At 36.1% G+C, this 25,632-nt stretch overlaps 1 protein-coding gene across 1 annotated transcript in view; it reads left to right on the top strand.

Annotated features, from left to right (window-relative positions):
* The window catches only part of LOC129777990 (neuroligin-4, Y-linked), a 152,478-nt gene extending 135,029 nt beyond the window's left edge, over nt 1-17,449 (top strand). The window contains exons 9-11 of the mRNA XM_055784608.1: nt 6,975-7,126; nt 12,947-13,053; nt 13,172-17,449. Of these exons, the coding sequence (XP_055640583.1) occupies nt 6,975-7,126; nt 12,947-13,053; nt 13,172-14,007 (1,095 nt within the window). The 3' untranslated portion in view covers nt 14,008-17,449. The remainder of the gene's footprint in view (nt 1-6,974; nt 7,127-12,946; nt 13,054-13,171) is intronic.
* Nucleotides 17,450-25,632: the final 8,183 nt, after the last annotated feature.

Below are 25,632 nucleotides of genomic sequence, written 5' to 3'. Positions count from 1 at the left end.
TTCGAGTCATGCAGAAATTTGTCTTTCATTTGAATGGCAGCTCCCCCTTAGAGAGAGAGAGGCGGAGTGTCTAACCACCGTGAAAACATTTATTGTGCCCTAAACCCTTCATACACCTAATTGAAACAAAAAGAATTGAATATCGTTTGCTTGATTAATTCTCGAACAATGCAGAGATTTGTGTTTCATTTCTATGGCAATCCCCCACCCCCTGACCACTGACCCCTCTCTCAGAGAGGAAGGAGGAGTATTTAATAGAATCATTTATTGCACCCTAAAACTTTCACATGCCAAATTTGGTTTCGATTAATTCTCGAGTAATGCAGAAATTTGTGTTTCAATTGTATAGCAGCCCCCCTTAGAGAGGGAGTGGAGTGTCTATCCACCATAGAAATATTTATCGCACCCTAAAACCTCCACATACCAAATTTCCTTTCATTAACTTGATTAGTTCTCGAGTAATGCAGAAATTTGTGTTTCATTCGTTTGGCAGACCGCCCCTCAGAGAGGAGGGTGGAATGTCTAACCACGGTGAAAACATTTATTGCGCCCTAAAACCTCCGTATACCTAATTTGGTTTCGTTTGCTTGATTAATTCTCGAGTAATGCAGAAATTTGTGTTTCATTTGTATGGCAGCAAAAAACCCCTACATACCAATTTTCATGTCGATCGGTTCAGTAGTTTCCGAGTCCATAAGACAGACAGACAGACAGACAGAAATCCATTTTTATGTATATAGATTATAATTTTCAACAACTTTTCCAAATACATCATTATGGTAAAAAATATATATGTTTAGGAGCTACGTTGTAAAACATTTAAAGACATGTGAGTTAATACAAAACGTAGCGATAATGTTTTTCAACGTAACACCTAAACACTATATGTTTTACAATAATGATGTATTTGGGAAACTTCTTGAACATGGCGGTATAACACGACAAACATATTAAAAGAGCCTATTAACTATATAAAACACAATAAATCAGAAAAAAGTTCAAATATCTTTAAAATGGCTGCATTTAGAAAGATATTGATAATGAGGTTTTTTGTTTTAAGTCACATCAGTTTTTTCAAATATCTCGAGAATGGCAGCATTCAGAAGGATATTGATAAAGAGCTTTTTTATTTTAAATCACATCAAGATTCATGACTGTGGCTAAAAATGATTGTGACAATACAAAAATTCGAAGTTTCAAAAATTCATAAGAAATCGATGTTCCACAAAGTTCGTATATATATATATATATATATATATATATATATATATATATATATATATATATATACTAGCTAACCCGGCACAAACTTCGTCCCGCCCATTTACTTGATTAATTCTCGAGTAATGCAGAAATTTGTGTTTTATTTGTATGGCAGCCACCCCTAAGAGAGGGGGGGAGGGGTATCTAACCACCATAGAAACATTCATTGCACCCTAAAGTTTCCATATGCCTAATTTGGTTTAATTTGCTTGATTAATTCTCGGGTAATGCAAAAATTTGTGTTTCATTTGTATGGCAGCCCCCTCTAAGAGAGGGGGAAGGAGTATCTTATCACCATAGAAACATTTATTGCATCCTAAAACCTCCACATGCCAAATTTGGTTTCATTTGCTTGATTAATTCTCGAGTAATGCAGAAATTTGGGTTTCATTTGTATGGCAGCCCCCCCTTTGACTGGGGGAAGGACTGTCTAACCATCATAGAAACATTTATTGCACCCTAAAACTTTCACTTGCCAACTTTGGTTTCGTTTGATTGATTAATTTCCGAGTAATGCAAAAAATTGTGTTTCATTTGTATGGCAGCCCCCTCTAAGAGAGGGGGAAGGAGTATCTTATCACCATAGAAACATTTATTGCATCCTAAAACCTCCACATGCCAAATTTGGTTTCATTTGCTTGATTAATTCTCGAGTAATGCAGAAATTTGTAGTTATTCGTATCGTGTGTTTTTCTTCCCGCGTCATAAATTGGACGTTTCGCGTAGTGTGTGATGAGTAAGAAGAAGAGGGAGGCAGGCTCTAGCCCTGCAAAAAACGAACGCATTGCCAGGGGCAATGAAATTTCGAGGCAAGCGTCATCTAATGATGTACGCGATGTTGGTGTAGTGAAAAGCGCTCGCACTGAACCGAGCCTTCGCGAGTGTGACACCGCATCGAACAACAGCAAAATAGGCGATTTCGGCGCGTCGGTCGAAAATGTAAACGGCTTATTTGGTGCCTTTGAGAATGCATAAATGCATTACACTGACGTTATGGCGAAGCAAGCGTTAAGGTTATGCTCCAAAAAAAATATTTGGAGAATACCAAGCATCTTGAATGTCTTACTGGAATGTTATAAGTTATTTAGGTTCGCGTACCAGTCGCAAAACTGCCTTCAACTAGGATTGCATTTGCGCTAATATTGATCATAATGAAGCATTGCTACTGTTTTCGAGGTTGTTGATATTAACAAAAAGAATTTATTTCGCTTGTTTAGTTACCAAGAAAGTAAATGTTGTTCTGGAGTTTTGTATGTGATTAGGTTTCGCTTACTGGTAGCAAAAATTTCTCCACTAAGGGTGACAGCTGCGCTTCTCTCGAGCATGAGAAAGTAATGCAACTTTTGACGTGGGACTACGTCTAACCGGAATATATGGGGGGTAAAATGAAAACCTAAACACAGAACATGCAGGAAAAAATTAAAGATTCCGACTGCTTATAACTCGAACATTCCTTACTGGAACGGAAAGATGTTTGCATCAATTGATATGGAATATTTCTACGCGTCTATTGAAATTAATAAAATGTTATTTTTCATTAGATAAACAATATAATTACTGTAAAATGTTAAGCGTTATCTAAACGTCCTAACTGCCTCGTTTCGGTTGGTCCGATTTACGGTTTCCCCAACACATCCATCTAAACTAAGCAACCTTGGGGAAATCGACATTGCAAATACATGAAAGTAGGGGGGTTTTCGTTCTTACCGGAATGTGTTCCCTAATACAGACTTCAAAACCAAGCAGCGTTAGAGAAATCGGCATCGCAAACACATGAAAGCAGGGGGAGTTTTTGTTCCCACCAAAATATGTTCCCTAACAGAGATTTCAAAACTAAGGTGCCTGGAGGAAATCGGCATTGCAAATTCATGCAAGTCGGGGGTATTTTTGTTCCGACTGAAATGTGTTTCCCTAACACAGATTTCAAATCCACGGAGCGTGAGGAAATTGACATTACAGATACTTGAAAGTCGGGGGTATTTTTGTTCCGACTGAAATAGACTTCAGAATCTAGGTGTCTTGGGAAATTGGCATTGAAAATTCATGCAGATCGGGGGGCATTTTTGTTCCGACTGAAACGTTTTTCCCTAACACAGACTTCAGAACCAAGGTTTCTGGGAAAATCGGCATTGTAAATACAAGCAAATCGGGAGCATTTTTGTTTCGACTGAATTGTGTTTGCCTAACACAGACTTCAAATCCAAGGTTTCTGGGGAAATCTGCTTTGCAAATAAATGCAAACTGCGAGTACTTTTGCACTTGCTTGCCTATGTGTTTCCCTAACACGGTCTTCTAAATTTAGGATCCTGGAAAAATGGTGCAGACACTAGAGGCGAATGAACTTTCAGGTTTCAAGCAAACTCGCGGTTTGAGAAGTGCGTACACTTGGGAGATGCAAACTTCAGAGGCTAATGTAAAATAAAATAATCGTTTAATTATTTTTTCCGTTCACATATTTCGTCCGTAAAAGGACTGTCATTTAATTTACTTGTAACGAAGAACATAATCTATCACAATGCATGAATTGACCTTACATGTTCAATCTCACAAAGCAAATATATTCAATTCATTTGAATTCAGAAATTGTTTCATTCAATCAAGAATGTAATCAATACAAACAAGTGATTGCTAAGCAATGGTAGTCCCACGTCAACCTTGCGGTTATATCATAGATAAAACCCACCCATTTTTTTGAGGCCAGTAATATTAACAAAAGCGTTTCTTTTGAGAATAGAGCAAAATGATGAGAAGTATTTGTATTCCTAGTAGCTTCAAGCCACCAATGTATGAATCTGTATGCATGCTATGGCGAACGCTTGTTTGGCGCTTGGTTTACGTTGTACGAACGATGCCTAGAGGTGCGATTGCTTTGAGGCAATACTAAATAACATGTAGCATGATATTTGATACTAGCAAGTGTTGTCATTGTTGTTGTTTCCATTCGGTGCCAAAGATATATTGATGTAGTTATGAGATGTGGAATAATGGTGCTGGTGTAACATGTATATCATCGACTGCAGCCGAGTCTATGTCAATTGCGAAAAAGGCCAATAGCGTTCGAGTCAAATTTTCAATTCATTGACATGCAATAAGTTGCGACATACGATCAGCTAGTGTATCGTTTTGCGAGGGCAAGAATGAATCATCAATCAATTATCGTCAACTGATTCTACAATGAAAAACCTTTTCAAAGATTATTCTACTAAGCAGTTGTTTCGAAAATTTCACTGCATTATAGAATAATATCCGAACGTATAAACAAGCGACTTATATAAAATAACAGCGTAGTTCTCCGTCAACAATGCGGTCGTATCTTGGACACAACATCCTATAATTTTTTTTTCTGATTAGTTAATATATGATAAATTTAATTATGATAATTTATTATGAATATCAATGATTGTCATTATTTTAAAAATGACAGACGTTAAACAAATAGTCTTTATGTTTCGGAGGTCGTCTTATCGCGTTTTTCAATCTTGGGAATAAATATAAGCCGAAATTTTCACCATTTACCAGGTGTATAAACTAGAATAAACGCACGCGTTATAAAGCACTTCAATTCTTACGAAAATGTAGGAAATTGGTCTGATGGCTGGTTGGCTTTCAATAAAGAACCGTTTTTTCGTACAGATTTTTTTTTTGTGTGAACCCTAGATTCCCGTACAAGATGTTACAATTTTTTTAACTACACCGTTTTCACCATTCTCAGCGTAAAAGCGTACTAAATTTAGCTCAGTTTAAACGTAACTACATGTGACGGCATTTTAGATGAACCTTTATTCCTCTATGATATATGTCTTTCACGTGACGACACAACAAATTTTGAGACAGTTCTAACTTTCATCCTCAACAAAAAAAAATGAGGATTGGTAACTCCCAACCGTGTTAAAAAATATTTGAACTTGAATTCATTCGGTAAACGTAAAAGTTCTTTTTCAAAGTACTTATTTTTCACATACTCGTTTTTAAAGCTTAATGTTGATATCAATCAAAAATAGCTAAAATAGCATTTTAAATCTAGTATTGATTTAGACAACACTGTATTTCCTCCCATATCTTCACATATATTAATATTAGATATGGCAAGAGACGAATCATTTTGATACTGCCATGCCAGAAGCGCTCATTCGCTTTTGATATGCTTCAGACTTCCCAAAGTACTTTCTGTGAACAATTAGATTCTCACAGGAAATATGATGCTGCTGCCCCTGCATCACCTGTTGGTTATGATCATTGGATGAGCTTATTATACATGTTGTGAATAGTAAAGAAAAATGCAATTGATTTGGATTGCTATCTACGTTTTGATTGCAATCGCATTCTTTATTGAGAGCCTTAATGTCTGATAGTTATCGTTAACTTCCATCGCACAATCGTCGTCGTCTCAATGGGTGATGTCGACGTAATGCTAGAATCGTTGTTTGGTATATTTTTGTCCTTTGGGGAAATAGTTCTAACTCTCTATTCGTAAATATTTTTTATGTTTTAGGGCGACAGACTGCATATTCCATAATTATTTATTCCACAATACCATAGATTTTGATATCTATTGCGAGCACGTAGTAATGTTACCAGAACTTGTTTCCGACCCCGTATCACGTACCTTGATTGTATTTTTTTTTTCTTGACCAGTTTAGGAGCACGTGGAAATAGGAAGAAATTCCTTCAAACTTCCTGTGAAATTGAAATAATGAAATAAAATGTACTTTAAATTCTACAGTAAATATAAGCTCTCTCACAATATTTTGAATTTAAACTCTTTTAACAGAAATGGATTCAAACCAGATAACACATTTGTATTTCAATCATCGATCATCGACATCTGTAACCGGGAATCAGAAGCTTTATCATTGAACTTGAACTCTATCAACGAAACGAAATTGACAATATTGTTGATACGAATAACATTTAGGTAAAATACGGCAAAAATGAATAACAAGAATGTTCCTAAGCATAACATCACAAGCTTGACATCAAAGCTGTAGAGTAAACCGGGTATCCATTTTGTTTGCGTTGTTTTCCGCCGCACACAGCTCAAATACGAATGACTGGCGAATGAAGTCACTTCGTTTACGGAAATAAAGTTTTCGTAAAAAAAAAGTCATTCCATTCCCAAAAAAGCAATGAAAAAACAGTTCAATTAAATATAGTTCACTTTTATCGCTCCACTCTCGCAAATATTTACAGCTAAAATAAACACTGCGTTTCCATAAAATTCGCATAATTCTGCCCTGGCGCTGAAAACCCCAAGCAAAGGTCGTCCAAGCCTGACGATTGAAAGCCCTAATCGGATTTAATTCGTCCCTATGCAGAAATCAAATCCTAGATGACGTACATGGCATGCAATTTTGATTTGTTCCAGGCTCGAATATTGTCGACGGGTTGACATATTTTCCTTCCATGTTCAGTTGCGAACATGTCCGGTTTGCGTTCGCTAGTGGACACTTCCTGCCTTCATTTCACCAAAGCCTCCCGGGTTGGTTGGGTGAACTCGGTCGGATCGTGACAAGCGTTGAAAATGCCTCTGCTGCTTTCAGGGCAGCTAGAGAGCAACCGAAAAAACAACCGTATCGGAGAAGAGGGAAGAGGGAGGTGTTGAGAGAAAGTCACAAATATAAAACTCTACTTGCGTTCGTTTGTTGTCTGCGGAATTTTATAAGCAATTTTTTCTCATCTTTGTTTTTGTATTTTTTTTATCTCGTTCACAGCGACAAGGCTGTATACATGGAGAGGACCTGCCGTATCTGTTCGGTGCACCACTCATCGGTGGATTCAGCCACTTTGCCAGGAACTACACGAAATCCGAGATAGCGCTGTCAGAAGCGGTCATGATCTACTGGTCCAATTTCATCCGCACCGGGTATGTACTTGCGTATGAATTATAGTTTTGTTATTGCAGGTTGAGGGTAGCTCTAGGGCGATATTTTTGCGGGAAAATAATTTCTCACTAGGTTGATTATCGTTACGTATTTGTGTGATTAGATATAAAACAATTCCTCGCGTAAATAACAGACCAATCCACGACCATCCCCGATTTGTTTGAACCTTGTACATATGGTGACGGTTTTTTAAAATGGCAATTTTCGTTATCTTTTTACTTTCATTAAACTTGTCACTTTTGATTACGATTACATTTTGAAAATTGTAAACTTGCAAGCTATACAAAAATATAGTGTTTGACAAAGTTGTTTGAGAATCAAAGTTCTTTTTTTAATTTTTCATTAATTCCTTTATTCTTAATGGTTCAGTTGAATAGGTTTCAAGGAGCCAAGCTCTCAACTCAATTTTTTAACTAGTACAAAACGCACTCGATTATATACAGTCTCCGACTTCTTTTCACTGTATATAATCGAATTCTGTATAAAATCGAGTCAAAAAAATCTCTTCCGCATATGTTCGAATTTCAACGATGACAGAGTTATTGAACTTTTTCTCTGTTTCGGGTTCTGTTTGCCTTAAACTGGCTCCAATTCAAAAATTACACCATGGAGGACAATTCTGTTGCTTCTATTTGAAAGATGCGAAAATATTATACCGGATACAGGTGTGAAACTACCAAATTAGTGGGTTCAAGGAACATTTTAGAAGTGAAAAACTTCGAAGTTGGTAGCTCTTGAGGTGTTATTGTAAATTTTAACAAACGAAACTTAATAAACCTAAATGTTTCTTTTAGCTAAATTCAACTCCTACATTCTATATATTTAAATATCACTGCAATATAATTTTAAACAATTCCTGGTGAATTTTCAACTAAAATCTACCAAAATCATGATTATTACTCGTTTTTGAAAAATATTGTCGCTTACTTCATTGTTGTTCAAGATAGCCAATGGTTTTCACTATAAAAATTTGAAAAATTGTATATGAAAAATAATCGAAAAAAATCGTAAAACCGAATATTTTCTTAGTGTGAAGTTGAAGTGGCCACCTGATGTGGGTAAAATGGACACTCACCCATATCATGTTAAATGGAATAGATTCATGCGTTGGTTCTTGTCAAAGTTTGTTTGAATCATTATTGAAATAGTAGATACATGTATGAGATAAGCAGGGCCCATTTACCTATAGTCGTTATTTAAATTTTCTCATACGTACAGAGACGTAAAAAATACGTAATGCAGGCTTGATATGGTTGACCACCCAAGAATGGGCCAAAACCCCAAAAATGGCACCTCCAAGAGCAGCATGTGACAACGGGTTATCAGCTTTAGTAAACAGAACATCACAAGTCGTTATCTTCCACTGACCATTTTACCCCCAAATAGCAAATTAATTTCTATGTGAATTAATCTCTAAAATCAAACAACAAGGACTGATGGTTCGTCGACAATATAACGTCTAATAAACTCCGAATGACTACCAAGAGAGCGATTTCTGTCTTTTTTACATTTTGACATGCGACAATTCTACTGAAGTACAGGGTGACTCAAAAATCAAGAAACTCTTCAAACACAAAGTGACTATCAACACAGCATCAAAAAAAATAGTTCTACTACAATAGATAGTATAACAAGCAACTGACCATTCTATCCTTCGGAACCATACATTTAAGAAATTCCTAGAACAGTACGGCACGCTTACAAGTTTGTTTGTTCTACGCACCACTATCAATTACGGAAATGTTGTCGGTTTGTCCAGTCGAAAATCTGATCTTGATTTGATTTATCCACTTTTCTGAATGATCTAGTTCAGTGCACCTGTGTCAAATCAGGTGTTCAAATGTTTCTAAACATATAAATAAAATTGTCTTTCTCATGAGTTGTAGTTGTTTTATTGGATATTTTTAGGGATTCACATGTTTTAATGGTTTATAAAGTCCACCTTCTATTGGTGTCAATGCACCCCTGATTTGAGCTAAAATTTAATCAACCATCAGATAATTATTTGGTACGTATCAATATGAACTCAATGAACTCAAGCAGTGAGAAATGCAACATCTACTTGAAAATGAGTAATTCCAAATGAAATCGACAAATGGCAAAACATGAGTATTTTTGATTCGAATGAAAGTGTGTATTCCGTTTGGGTCAGAGGAAATATGAGTTTTCCACTGCAATTGGGAATTTTTTGACTCAAGCGTAACTTTTGAAAAGGGCGTATCGATTTGAGTAAGAGAAATCTTTGATAATTTATATCTCAAAAAGTATGAGTCGTACCGAAATAGTGTCTTAGAAAGAGTTATAGAGTATTGATGGTTGAATGTGAAAAAAAATGTACACTAAGAAAAAAAATTAGCACTCTTTTTTTATTTACAAAATAAAAATTCAATTTGCAATATCCAAAATACATATTTTTTATTTTTTATTTTTATTTTTTCATACAAAATAGAAGTCATGCAGAAAATTTAAAAAATGGTGCCAAGAAAACTATTTTTGACAAACTTTGTGGAACATCGAATTTTTGGAAATTTTCGAAACTTCTAATTTTTGTATGTTAACAATCATTTTTAGCCACAAATTATGAATCCTGATGTGATTCAAAACAAAAAAGGTTATTATCAATCTCCTTCTAAATGTAGCCATTCTCGAAATATTTAAAAAAATATTTCTAATTTATTGTCTTTTTTATAGTAAATAATCCCTTTTTATATGTTTGTCGTGCTATACCGTCATGTTCATGAAATTTTATAAATTTGCTTATAAATTCCAACAACTTTTCCAAATACATCATCATGGTTCATTTTTTGACTCAAGCGTAACTTTTGAAAAGGGCGTATCGATTTGAGTAAGAGAAATCTTTGATAATTTATATCTGAAAAAATATGAGTCGTACCGAAATAGTGTGTTAGAAAGAGTTATAGAGTATTGTTGGCTTAATTTGAAAAAAATATACACTGAGAAGAAAAATTAGTACTCTTTTGTTATTTACAATAAACGATATAAAAAAATATGTATTTTTTTCTATTTTTATCATTTTTTCATACAAAATAGAAGTCATGCAGAAAATTTAAAAAATAGGCCAAAGATGGTAAAACTATTTTTGATGGAATTTGTGGAACAGCGTATATTTTTTTTCAAATTAAGGCAACAATACTCTATAACTCTTTCTAACACACTATTTCGGTACGACTCATATTTTTTCAGATATAAATTATCAAAGATTTCTCTTACTCAAATCGATACGCCCTTTTCTAAAGTTACGCTTGAGTCAAAAAATGAACCATGATGATGTATTTGGAAAAGTTGTTGGAAATTATAAGCAAATTTATAAAATTTCATGAACATGACGGTATAACACGACAAACATATAAAAAGGGATTATTTACTATAAAAAAGACAATAAATTAGATATATTTTTTTAAATATTTCGAGAATGGCTACATTTAAAAGGAGATTGATAATAACCTTTTTTGTTTTAAATCACATCAGGATTCATAAATTGTGGCTAAAAATGATTGTTAACATATAAAAATTCGAAGTTACGAAAATTCCCAAAAATTCGATGTTCCACAAAGTTCGTCAAAAATAGTTTTCTTGGGCCCATTTTTTAAATTTTCTGCATGACACTTCTATTTTGTATGAAAAAATTTAAAAAAAAATAAAAAAATATGTGTTTTGGATATTGCAAATTGAATTTTTATTTTGTGAATAAAAAAAGAGTACTAATTTTTTTTCTCAGTGTTAATTTTTTTCATATTCAACCATCAATACTCCATAACTCTTTCTAAGACACTATTTCGGTACGACTCATAGTTTTTGAGATATAAATTATCAAAGATTTCTCTTACTCAAATCGATACGCCCTTTTCAAAAGTTACGCTTGTGTCAAAAAATTCCCAATTGCAGTGGAAAACTCATATTTCCTCTAACCCAAACGGAATACACACTTTCATTCGAATTGAAAATACTCATGTTTTGTCATTTGTCGATTTCATTTGGAATTACTCAAATACGAAACGAAACGTATGGTTTCGATTTTTCATTCGGGACTTGCTGCGAAATGTTGATTTGCACGATAATATACCCTTTGCAAAATATTAGCTCATTCAACTTCATTTATTAGTATTCATTTATTAGTGTCACAGACGTAAAAATTTGAGTTTTTTGAAAAACGAAAAATTACCGAAAATGGGAGTTTTCAAAAAAAATTATTAGTACCAAATGTCTTAGAATTGCATTAGCCGTCGAGATTTAGTTTTATCTCGAAAAAAAAAATTATGAAAAAAAAATTTTTTTTTGACACTTGGTCGTTTTCCGTCTGAAAAGTCGATTTTTAACAAAAAAATGTTTTAATATAACTGTAAATCTCGATGTGTCATGCAATTTTGAAACATTTGGCACCAAACAAAATTTTTGAAAACTCCGATTTTCGGTAATTTTTCAGTTTTAAAAAAACTCAAATTTTAATGTCTGCAACACTGATAAATGAAATTTGAATGAGCTAGTATTTTCCATAGGGCATATTATCGTGCAAATCAACATTTCGCAACAAGTTCCGAATGAAAAATCGAGATAATTATTTTTATTGGCACTTAAAACCATATGTTTCGTCTCGTACTCCGAAAAAAAACTAAGTTCCAGAGTGTCGATTTTTGACAAAAAAAAATTGTTTCGAGATGACACTAGATCTCGAGGTTTTACGCAATTTTAAAACATTTGGCATCAAATAAAAATTTCGAAATCTCCGATTTCCTTTACTCTCCCATTGGGTGATTTTTCGATTTTCAAAAAACTCAAACTTTGACCGCTTTGCGCCACTCTTCCTTAAGTCTGATCGAGTTAATATTTGGCATAGGGTGTTTTTTCGAGATGGTAAACATTTTTTATAGGGTAACTTTTTGAAAATTTATGGTCGATTTTTTCCAATACATTCATTGGCACCCTAATGTACATACATCAAAGATACATCTAGGTGGTATATGATGCGTATTACTGGCACAAATGCGAGAGATGTTACAAATCCCCTTAGAAAAAAAAAATCAGAGACGAATCAGTCCAAGAGGCGGACAGTGCCTCTGATAAAGAACCAAAAAATGATATCTCAATCAGGCACCTGGTTTTCGAGCAACGATTTATATCAAAACAAATCATTGATTATGAATACGCTCTTATGAAAAAAATTAAAAATAGTCGCAGTAAGGACTGATCATATGATATTTTTTTTATTCTTTATTTTTGAGACTTTCAGCCTCCTGGGCTGGTTCGTCTCAGTGATCATATGATAACAAAAATTAGAATTTTGAGTATCGGTCACCATGTTTCTTTTTTTTAAAACAAAATCTGAAAGGTCGATTCAGAAACTGATCTACATTAAAACATTGTGCTTCGCAGAATGTACGCACCAGCGTTATTTTGGTTGCTTCTGGTAATACGGAAGTTGATTAGGGCGTTTACTGCTGAAATCGAACCGCAAAGTTTCCGATAAAGCCCAGCTACCCAAAATAAAACCTATCGAGAACGTGCTAAAATCTTTAAATAGCAACCCCAGGATATTAGGCACAAATCGAGACCCAGTCAGAAAGTAACAATAATCGCCGAGGACAGAAAAGGGCCAACCCGAAATAATTGAAACGTTCTTTAATGATCCCTTCCAAGCGGAACAAAATTTTCATTTTACCAATCCCACATGGGATTCATTCACCGAAAAACCGCCCCTCGTTGAGGGGGGGGGGGTGGATCTCGCTTTTTCCGATGTTATTTATCATGCAAACCTTTTTTTCTCTATATTTTTACACCCGCAGCAATCCAAACGAGCAGCTCGAAAATGACCACGTGCGAGACAAGACACGGTTCAAAAACATCGAATGGACACCTTACGAAAGTGTGCATAAAAAATACCTGAATTTGGGTGAGTTTTGTTTTCCTCTTTGTTATTTGATTGACTGCAGGCTAGAGAGAACAGGACTGGTCCACCACAGCAGGGACCAACCGGCATTCATGACTTTTTATGATTATTTATCGTTTAGATACGAAACCGAAGCTGAAAAACCATTACCGCGCGCATCGATTGTCGTTTTGGCTGAATTTGGTACCGGATTTGCATAAACCTGGTGGTGATGATGTGCCTAGCTCGCACCATGAGCTCGAAGACGACGAGGAAGAGCATGTTTTTGTGCCAACGGTGAAACCGCTTAATCCTCCCCTGCTGGATCCCTCGAACGCGAATACAAATTTTTCCTTTTTCACCACACAAGTGTTTTCGCTGTTGAATTCTTCCACTTACGGGATTAACAATAGCACCAGTCGTCAGAATGTCCATAAGCCGATTCCCGTTACAGCGGAGTCCTCGGAAGGGACAGACGATGATAGTGGTGGCCAAACACAGGAGGACGGCTTTGCCGCTTACAGTACGGCGTTGAGCGTGACGATAGCCATCGGATGTAGTTTACTGATACTGAATGTGCTGATTTTCGCCGGTGTTTACTATCAACGTGACAAAACGAGGTTAAACGAACCAAGAAACAATAAGAAGCGTAACGAGAATGGCCAGATGCCAAACAATATCTGTGGCGAGTTGGAGAGCCTTACTATCCACACGAAGAGCGATCCGTCAACGATACTGGGACATCATCATGCCTTACAACATCATCAGATGCCGCCGCCAGAGTTTGCCGATTTACCCCAACGAGCGCCCCCTCCCCCCAAACATATTAAATCGGTTCCGGACGGAACGATACTCTCACAGCATGCGCTTCAGCTAATTGGCACAAATTGTGGAACATTGACGAAGAAAAGCTGCGTCAAATCCAACCTTAGCGCCAGCAACCAAGCCCAGAATGCGATGGATGAACTGCGAGTGTGACGTTAAGTATCCTTTGCCATCGAGGAACAATCTCGATGTGGCTACCATCCTGGTCGGCGCCATACCCAAATCCCAACACCCAAACACTGCGAACAACAGCTCTAGTGACGAACTTTAATGGAATGTAGTGCCGCATCGTATCATACCCAGTAAATAGCTCGAGAGTGTTATCAATTAATTGATAATTGATGGAGCACATTTAGGTAAAACTAATAAATTAATAAATCAATGAATGTGTATGTACATAACATATAGGAGATATTGCACAATAGACAACAGTTTCCCCCCCAACCCCCACTCACTCAATCACTCCTTCGCTGTCTCCGGAACGAATATTTCTCTCTCGGACACGATTTTATACGTGAAAAAAAAAACCAACGAGAAAGGACGTGAATAATGAATTGCACTTCCAACATCTCTGTAACAATAGCAGGAAAGGATTCTGTTTTATACTTTTTGTGTTCGGGACGATGTGTGCGATAATTTATCACCGAGACGGGCGAGAGAAAATGAAAGAATCAATAATTAACACCCGCGCCGTTTGGAAGACGATGTTTTACGTGGCGCGGCGAAACCGATTCCGTTGGGCTTCCGGCGCGATTGTTTCACTACCGCAATAGGCATCATTTTTAATTATTGTACCGGTTTGCAATTTCGAAAGCGCGGTAAAATGCGGGGGCTCTTCCACGAGGTGGCATTGTCTTGCAACTCCATTGTGCGATGTTTCATTGTCGGAATGTTGAACAGTATTTCATTTTTTTCTTCTTGTTTTTGCTGTTCGAATTGTGGTATTTACAGCTCCGATCGTTTGTGTTTTATTTTCACATTTCGTGCGAGTTTAGTCTGATTGTGCACATATTTGTGTATGAATGGTGTTGTATTAGGAATAAAAAGATGGGAAAAAGAACAATTTGAACCTAAGCTGCAATGCATAATCTTCTTTAAGTTTGGTATAAATATAACAAGAATCTTTTGAAATTCCGATTATGTTTTTGGAATGTGAGCCTCAGTTACATACTTGATGTTCGCATTCGCCCAAATCATCCCTTCGCAGCTTTCAGCTTTTAAATTTGGAAGCAGTAAATAACCGTCTGTGCATTGGGAGGTAACTTCCATCCGACTTCTTTAAAAGTAGCTATTGCTCAAAGTTATGTGTGCGTGGTTTTCGGGAAGAATTCCTTCCTAAGTGGTTACACCACCTTGGCGCTCGAAGGAATAGACAAAAGAATAAAGAATGTTTTTCGATGCAGCTGTTTCATTAGCGCTTACGAGGTGTGGCAATCCACTTCCGGGATTTCTAAATAAAATACGTGCAAATGAGTTTAGCAGTAAAAATGTGTCCATCACAATAGCCTTTTCCAATGTATAACATTGTCTCCATGCTCTCACGATCAGAAGCAACCTTGATAATCTTCCACAGTCACAGCTCTCTTGGCAGCATCGACATGAAGAGTTCCTTCGAGGTGAAATTTCATTTTTGGAAACAACGAAAAGGCGTACGTTGTGATCAGGGCTATACGGTGGATGCAGTAACGTTGGGATACCTTTTATTCGACAAACACTCGTTCTCAAAAAGAGAGGAATGGACCGATGTGTTGTCTTGGTTCAAGATTCAGTCGGTTTCGGAAAGTTTAAACCGCACACTAGAATGCGGAGTCGCAACCGCACCAGGACACCAGCATAAAACTCTTCAGTGACTGCCAGTAACGTTTGAAACAATGAATAATTTTACATCCAAAATTATTTTTAGCAAATGTTTTGACATCCTGATTTATAACATAAAATGAGCTTGAAAATAACAAAACATGTGTTACCCTCCCATACTAGTACAACATTTGTATAATATGCTAGCTTACCCGACGAATTTCGTTCCGTCCAGAATTAATTTTTTGATATGAATACTTTCGAGCATTCACGTTTTCTTGCTAAACGAACGTTCGTGGTTTCAATCACAGAACGCAGAATAAATTTTCTAGTACTTCTACCAAAACTCGTCCATATAATACAAATTAATTTTCAGACACAATTCTCGCTCAAGATTTTTTATTCTGAGAATGTATCGCTATTTTCGCTTCACACCAACGGAACACGAAGCTTGATTCCGCAAACGCGAAATCCACTGGGCTAACAACGATGTCATTGTAGAATACATGAGAATTATTTTTTCTTCGAATTAAAGCTATTAAAAAAATTCAAAATTTTAACCATAACATAACATTGATCTACGGCCAGGAACGAACACATCAAAATAAACACGGCTCAAATAGGACCATTCCTTCCTCGGGATTTTTTATTACCAAAACACATTTGGCCTTCCATTTTTATTTACGAGGGCAGTCCGATAAGTACTTAACCTACAAAAAAAAACAAAAAAATTGGAAAAGTGGCGATTTATTTCTCAATATAGTATCCTTTCAGCTCGATACACTTGACCCAGCGATGCTCCAATTTTTTTAATCCATCTGAAAAATACGTTTTCTCGAGGTCTGCAAAGTAGGCCTCCGTGACGGCGATGACCTCCTCATTCGACTCAAATTTCTGCCCGGCAAGTGACTTTTTCAAGTTTGGAAGCAAAAAAAAAGTCGCGTGGGCCAAATCTGAAGAATACGGTGGATGGAGCGGCAGTTCGTAGCGCAATTCGACCAATTTGGCCGTGGCGACGACGGAATTTTCATATTTTTCCATTTTTCTAAAATCCGTGGACACGCCCACTTCCGCACACGGTCAAAGTTCGATTCTTTCTTCAAAATAAAGACGGCTCAAATAGGACCATTCCTTCTTCGGGCTTTGTCCTTACCAACACATTTTTCATTTATTTAGAAAATAGATAAATAGAGATAGATAGAATATAAAGGAGTGCGATATTTTGCCTAAAATTATATTTCCGCTTTCGAACAAAGATCAATTTCGTTAGCGCAAACATCGAATGGACTAGCAATGATTATCATAACGTAATTGTAGAACAGACTGGAATTAAATTTATCGAGTTTTCCTACCTTCCTTTATAATTATCCGAAAATTTTCCGATTTTTTCTCTCCATAACATTGATCTACAGGAAGAAACGAGCACAACAAAATAAAGACTACTTAAATCGGACCACTCCTTCCTCGGGGTTTGCGCTTACCAACACATTTGTCCTTCCATTTTTATTTGTGCAGATAAACAAGGTTTATTGATTTTTTGGTGATCTTTAGATATGTATTTACTGAACATTGTGTCTTAAGAGTGTGCTCTTTTTGTATAAAAAATTATGTTTAATAATTATCCTTCATGTGATATCTGTTGGAGTCTTCCACATTTTATCTTTCTGTTTGAACCTATCGAATAACCCTATTACATCTACACCTAAAGATCATTTTTAGCACGTGTTATGGCATCCCGATTTATTACATTAAATGATAAATGAGCCGAAAAATAACAGAAAATGCTATACTCTCCAATACGTGTAAATCATTTCAATAAAATAAAATATATATATATATAGATATATATATCTATATATATATATATATATATATATATATATATATATATATATATATATATATATATATATATATATATATATATATATATATATATATATATATATATATATATATATATATATATATATATATATATATATATATGCGAGCGAAACAGGCGAAACATAGTTTGCACGGTTCAGACAGAGAAAAATATCTATGCTGCATCCTTTCAGTAACTACCGCTCTAAACCGCAAATCAATATCATTATCCTTTTCACTCAATATCGTACCCTTACTTCAAGCATGGAATTGCAACTTTCGATGCAATCACATTAAGTCATCCTTTTCAAGAATCAGTGGAACATGAGGAGCCGGAAATGATATCTTCATCGTACTTCTTCATAAGTTGATCAACTAAGAGTTAATCTGCGGGCGATATCTGATGTGGACAGCTGTCATTCGGGAGCCAATTTTCACAAGTTTAAATTGCCTGGAAAAATGTTTCATGGTGGATTTTACACAGTCAAAAGTGAGAAGTTAATATCCCGTAAACATGTTTATGACAATCATCACCGCATTAAACCCCCTTGTGGGCAATCAGCCGCAGTCCTGTGAATTGCTTTACGAACGTTATAATATGGATTGGGGATACGAGGTATAACAAAGACATATTCTCCAGTGTTTCGTTTATGTCTGGAACATTGTGACATTGCGTAAATCGGTACGATTGGGTGACCCACGGAAATGCTTTCGCAGCCACAAATTGTTATCTATGCGTAATAATTGTCAATTACGCTAAATAATCACCAAAGGGTCTGATCGTCTTCGTAACAAGCACAACAAGAGTGTACCCAATTGATATGAATATTTGGAATGTCAAGCACTGTGTTCGAAAGTTTTTCGTGGCATCTGTCATAGGCATTGTGTGATTTGTGGCCAATTCACTTTGAATTAATGAATGGATCTTTTGAAAGTTTGCTTTCTTGTAAGTGCGTGGATTTTTTTTCTGTATTATAGTGACTTCCAACACTTTTGGCTGGTTCGTCACTTTTACCTTCCATTTTGGAAGAATTTTGGGAGTGAGAATTGAACTCGTGATCTTTAGTGTGACAAGTATGAATGTTACCACTACGTCAGATTTATGTCGGCAATGCGTATGTATATCTTCTTCTAGACATTTACTGTCGCTACAGCACCACCATTATATTAGGTTTGAGATAAAGTAATCCATTATTTTTGCATGAAATACCAAACTTCATTTAATAAGCCTCGGATTGTCCGTTTTTGGTCAAATATGCACCCTTTTGTTGTCATTCTAAAGGTAGCTTCAGTATGCCTCTCTCGTAGAAGAAGCGGTTCTTACGGGCGATGTTCACAATATTCTCTTGATCCCAATTTCTTATCACTCAGGAAGATTTGGAATACGAGAAAAAGGTGGTAATCGCTTTAAAACATCCCAATCAAGCTCCCGGAGTCTCTAGCGAGTCACTATAGACATGTGTGGCCATCAGAAACACAACACCTCTTCTGTTCGCCAATTCCATTTGCTCCATTTGTCCATTTGTTGACAGTAGAGATCTGAATTTAGTGTATTATACTAAAACAAATTGAAAAAAATGGGTGGGTCATACCACAAGGTTCACGTGGGACTTTCGTTGACTTTGTAATCATTTGTTTGTATTGATTAATTTATTCAATTGAATTCAACATATTTGCTTTGTGAGTAAAGAATTTCACAAATGCCATGTAACACAAATTTATGCATTGTAATAGATTATGTTCTTTGTTAAAAGTAAATTTGATGACAGCCTTTTGCCTAATCATCTAACGATATGCGTAGAAATTCAGTGAGTAGAAGATATGAAGGCATATCTTCCAATGCAGTTTTGAATAACCGAGCCAAAGCGTTGTGTTCGTACTCGCTTCTGTAGTTGCACACACATTCCGGAGTGCAAAAACAACCTCCGACTTGCATGAATTAACAACTTCAACTTCTAAGAAATGATGATTTTCCCAGGCTCCTCAGTTCAGTATTACGTGTTAGGAAAACATATTTTGGTCTGTTCAAAGGCGGCGAGTACGAAAGTACTCGCCGCTCGCATGTATTTGCAAAGCGGATTTCCCCAGGCACCTTGGTTTGGAATCCGTGTTAGGGAAACACATTTCGGTGTGAACAAAAACGCGCCTGACTTGCATGTATTTGCAATGCCGTTTCCTCCAGGCTCTATGGTTTTGACGCCTGTGTTGGGGAAACCGTAAATCGGGCCAATCAAAACGTGGTAGTTAGGATGTTTAGATAACACTTGTCATTTTACAGTTATTCAAATGTTTATCTCATGTAAAAAAACATTTTATTAATTGTGATAGATGCGTAGAAATCGAAATCTTTCATTTTTTCCTGCATTCTCTGTGTTTAGGTTTTAATTTTACTCCCCATATATTCCGGTTAGACGTAGTATATATATATATATATATATATATATATATATATATATATATATATATATATATATATATATATATATATATATATATATATATATATATATATATATATATATATATATATATATATATATATATATATATATATATATATATATACATATATATATATATATATATATATATGCTAGAGCCAATATGAGCGAGCGAAACAGGCGAAACATAGTTTGCACGGTTCAGACAGAGAAAAATATCTATTCTCATTCATGCTTTTCTTTTTCTTCTTAGAAAACATTTTCCAACCTCATTTTATGATGAGATGTAATATTATCACGCATTTATGTAACAGCACTCATAGCTATATGGATAGCGTGGTCGTATGAAACAGCTTTGCATTCCAGCCTTGGCCTTGATTCGATTCCCATTGACGTCGTATGGACTTTTTTTTGCACAATCAAAATGAAGTGAAGAAAGAAAAAAGAAAGAGATGTCTGCTCTCATACATACAAACCTTTTTTAAGCTATTAAAACAGTTTATTATTTGCGCATTTGACCCTCCAACGCACGGAATTGCATTATTCCTGCCAAAGATGAAATGTTTTCAGCCAACGCCAGTTTGGGTGTACACAGTGACGTAATACGTGGCGTTTTCCATTAAACCTTTCCTTAAACATTGTTGACAACTTTTGTGTATACAGAGTACCGATATGTATTATTCAAAGGCGAATGAACCGCAAAGTTCTAAGCCTCTCAAAAACAAAGAACGAAACGATATTATTCATAGAAGCTCCGTGTTGATTCGTGAACAGGTTCACTGAACATTACACTGAATTAAAATAAACTGCATACTCATACATTGTTGATAAGTTGTGAGGATAGTCCGATCCGTCATTATCATGTGTATAATCGCTGGCAGAGATGCCATTTCTTTAACTACCGAAGAAAATCATACGAAAGGCGATTTATGAAAACTATTTTTGAGAAAAAACTAATATACTTTACTTGAGATTTTTCTTAACTTAAATTAAAACAAAATTACTTCATTTTGCGAATGGTATCGAATTGTAGGTATGTGTGACTTTTTAAAACTCTACAATGGGATCAAAATGGGCAGGTTTGAAATATAAATTGCGCCTTCTCAGAAAAATGTCCACAGCTGGAATCCCTGGTTGATTTAATCCTTCGTGTGCTATGCTATGAAGAATGTACATTCTCGATGTCTGGTGGCATCATTTGATTTTGAAAGGCAAACTACTCTATTAGATCTCTAGATTAGCAATCCCGAAAACAATAGTAAACTGTCGTAGTTTTAATGGAAATTTTCATTAATTGTAATTTGATTACTTGAAACACGTAGTACCCCTTACTTAACCTTTTTTGTATGCATTACCCTATATTCCTCCTAAAACTAATCATTAGTTTCCGACACAAATCGCGCGCAACTCGACATGCTAGGTTGAATCGTAAAAGTTGGTCCGACCTATGTTGTCGGTTGTCTAGTGTGTATGCTCCCATTTGATTACACATGCTCTCAACTTTCTTGCGTTATTCGTTAAGATGCTTTCCAACTTAGGGTGCCTGGTGTTTAGATGGCCTAAACTTTACTTTGCGGCTGTACACTAAACATCAGCTCACAATGAAAGATGAATCGTCTGTTGTGATACATGATCCAGTCGTTTTCGACAAGTTAGGACCGCGCTTGGAGAATGCGGAATCGCAGGCGCTCCAAAACATCAAAATAAAATTCTCTCTATTAAGCCTTCAGTAGCGTAGTGACATGAATATTGAATAAATACCAACTTGAGTAACTTTTTTGGTATTGGTAGATTCACAAGTTTGTTTATTTGACTAGCGATGGTCCGTGAACCAAAATTAAATCAAAATTTGATTCAATGTAGGTTCACTAACGAAACTCTAATTGCGAGTTTTGATACATTGGGATTCATTGTTCCTCCATTGCACGTCAAATCAGTTCTTCCAGGTCAAATGAACAAAGTACGTGTTTACTCGTGATGTGAATATGTCTACCGATGCGAGCCACTGAAAAGGCTTGTGAGTAACCATTTTGCTACATTCGTTCGTTCTCATGAACCAAAAAGACGAGTAAACTTGAAGCTGTGTTACACGTGAATAAAATTCGTGTATCGAATTTGTTATAAGACAAAATTCTCATGAATTTCCATCACTGGCTGTATCCGTAAAAACTAAGTTGAGACCAATGCAAAGGATTCCCTTCCCTAGAAAAAAAAATTGTCACGCATAGTAGAATATTATTGTAAACTTATACATAGTATTTTTGTTTATAACTTCTGATCATAATTTTTCCGTCAAACGTCATTACTTCGAATTGATTAAAAAACTACGTACAATTGGTATATGTACTCGTGTATATGTTTCTCATATGAAATCTCCAACCGCCATGGTTGCCAAATCTACAGAAAAATCACTGTCAATTCCCATGTTCAAACATCTGTAGGGGAAGGAGCCAGTACCGTCATCATCTCTGCTTTGGTTGGCTCTTCGTTTTACATGAGTATGCGAACCAAAATGCCATGATCGCTTTTGTTGTTGAAGGCGCACTGTAATCCCGTTATTGCGGAATGCGTAGTCCGATCGCCGGAGTAACATTCGCAGAAACGGCATACTTTTCAAGCATCTTGGAGGAACATTGGAGTTCAGTTTTTTAGCAACAAACAATGATCTCGCTAGATTTTGTTTGTTTAATAGTGAGACCCGTTGGATCAGCAAGCTACGGCTCTCGTAGCTTGAAAGATGCTACGGATCACGCCAAAACAACAATCAGAGAGCGTATCTTACAAACCGTCGGAGCACTGATTCGATCCACGTCACTCCGTTGAGAAAATAAGGATTCCAGATGACGCTTCCACACTCCAGAGTTGGTCGAACCAGGGGACAATACAGCGATTTCAAGCTGTAGACATAGGAGAAATATTTACAGACTCACATGATGAAATCCAAGTTCCTTGATGCCTTTTCAGACATATATGAAATGTACTGTTTGAATGTCAATCTCGAGATCTTTGACCGCAATTTATGTGAATGTTATGTTAATATTCAACAATTTTGATACAGTAGATAGGTACGAAATCCCCCTGTAATTAACAATATTCCGCTTATCACCTTTTTGTGGACCCGGAACATCGTGGCGAACTTCCATTGATTCAGAAAAAAACAGTACCTAGAGAAAGTTGGAAGACGTGTTGCATCAGTTATCAAACTAGAGATGTATTTTTTGACGTAGAACTATGTCTCTCATTTCTATGCTGGGTGTAAATTCAAAGTTTCAATAACGAGAGCGTTGCGTTGAAGGCGCCGGGTTTTGAGCGTTAGTATCTCTTTACCTGAAAAACGAAGTGATATGATAATCACTTTATTCGAAAGATGAAATGTCTAAGACTAAGGCTTATTGACCCGAAAACTTGTCTCAATATCACACAATAATCACACAAATCTGTAGTGGAGCCCAAAATATATTTAGTTACGACTGTGACTAGTCGTGTGTGTTAGTTACGAATGTTCACGAATGTCGCAATCGATCGAAGATTCCAATTGTCGGGGAGTGGGTATTATTGAAATTACAAAAAATTATATATAACTGGTGCCAGCTCGAAACAAATGTACTTCGGGTTGAGGTCACTTAAAAAACTAGAACAGAAGAGAACAGAGATTCATTCAGTAATGATTCAAACCACTGTGCTCTCCCTGACCAATCCCGATTCTATTTTGCTACTGGTCTGAAAGGAACCTCTAACGAAAAACGACGTATCGATAATACTTTCAACAAAGCGGCTATCTAAGCAACAGTGCCAATATTGAATATTCACGAATGGTTCAATCGATCGTCGATTCGAATTAGTGGGGTATTTCAATTGTGGGGTTCAATATGGAATCGTTAGCTATGGGAAGGGGTGCGCTGGAAAGGATCATTCTTTACACTAAAAAAATCTTTTGCCATTTTTTGTTTGTTCCATTCAGTTGTGAGTTACAGGGTGGTTAACAATGGAAATCAACAAAGACCGCTGCAATTGTGAATGGTGATTATAGTGCCGATTCTGTAACATGTGCAATTTATTTTTATTTATTTTTATTTTTGACGTGGGACTACGTCTAACCGGAATATATGGGGAGTAAAATTAAAACCTAAACACAGAGAATGCAGGAAAAAATGAAAGATTTCGATTTCTACGCATCTATCACAATTAATAAAATGTTTTTTTACATGAGATAAACATTTGAATAACTGTAAAATGACAAGTGTTATCTAAACATCCTAACTACCACGTTTTGATTGGCCCGATTTACGGTTTCCCCAACACAGGCGTCAAAACCATAGAGCCTGGAGGAAACGGCATTGCAAATACATGCAAGTCAGGCGCGTTTTTGTTCACACCGAAATGTGTTTCCCTAACACGGATTCCAAACCAAGGTGCCTGGGGAAATCCGCTTTGCAAATACATGCGAGCGGCGAGTACTTTCGTACTCGCCGCCTTTGAACAGACCAAAATATGTTTTCCTAACACGTAATACTGAACTGAGGAGCCTGGGAAAATCATCATTTCTTAGAAGTTGAAGTTGTTAATTCATGCAAGTCGGAGGTTGTTTTTGCACTCCGGAATGTGTGTGCAACTACAGAAGCGAGTACGAACACAACGCTTTGGCTCGGTTATTCAAAACTGCATTGGAAGATATGCCTTCATATCTTCTACTCACTGAATTTCTACGCATATCGTTAGATGATTAGGCAAAAGGCTGTCATCAAATTTACTTTTAACAAAGAACATAATCTATTACAATGTATAAATTTGTGTTACATGGCATTTGTGAAATTCTTTACTCACAAAGCAAATATGTTGAATTCAATTGAATAAATTAATCAATACAAACAAATGATTACAAAGTCAACGAAAGTCCCACGTGAACCTTGTGGTATGACCCACCCATTTTTTTTCAATTTGTTTTAGTATAATACACTAAATTCAGATCTCTACTGTCAACAAATGGACAAATGGAGCAAATGGAATTGGCGAACAGAAGAGGTGTTGTGTTTCTGATGGCCACACATGTCTATAGTGACTCGCTAGAGACTCCGGGAGCTTGATTGGGATGTTTTAAAGCGATTACCACCTTTTTCTCGTATTCCAAATCTTCCTGAGTGATAAGAAATTGGGATCAAGAGAATATTGTGAACATCGCCCGTAAGAACCGCTTCTTCTACGAGAGAGGCATACTGAAGCTACCTTTAGAATGACAACGAAAGGGTGCATATTTGACCAAAAACGGACAATCCGAGGCTTATTAAATGAAGTTTGGTATTTCATGCAAAAATAATGGATTACTTTATCTCAAACCTAATATAATGGTGGTGCTGTAGCGACAGTAAATGTCTAGAAGAAGATATACATACGCATTGCCGACATAAATCTCGTATATTGTTCTCACGAGAACAAGAATAAATCATGTATCAACCATCTTCAGTTGTTTCTATAAAGCCACACAAACCCTTCGATTCTTTTCAGGACCACCATCCAGTTCGAAAGAGTTGAATTTTATGTATTTCCCTGTATCAAATTTAATTCACTCACGCACTTTGTGTAGACGATCTGACGTAGTGGTAACATTCATACTTGTCACACTAAAGATCACGAGTTCAATCCTCACTCCCAAAATTCTTCCAAAATGGAAGGTAAA

This window comes from Toxorhynchites rutilus, chromosome 3, assembly GCF_029784135.1.
Source record: "Toxorhynchites rutilus septentrionalis strain SRP chromosome 3, ASM2978413v1, whole genome shotgun sequence".
NCBI classification, from domain to species: domain Eukaryota; kingdom Metazoa; phylum Arthropoda; class Insecta; order Diptera; family Culicidae; genus Toxorhynchites; species Toxorhynchites rutilus.
The sequence above is the reverse complement of the archived record's forward strand: the minus strand, read 5'-3'. Positions and strand labels throughout refer to the sequence as shown.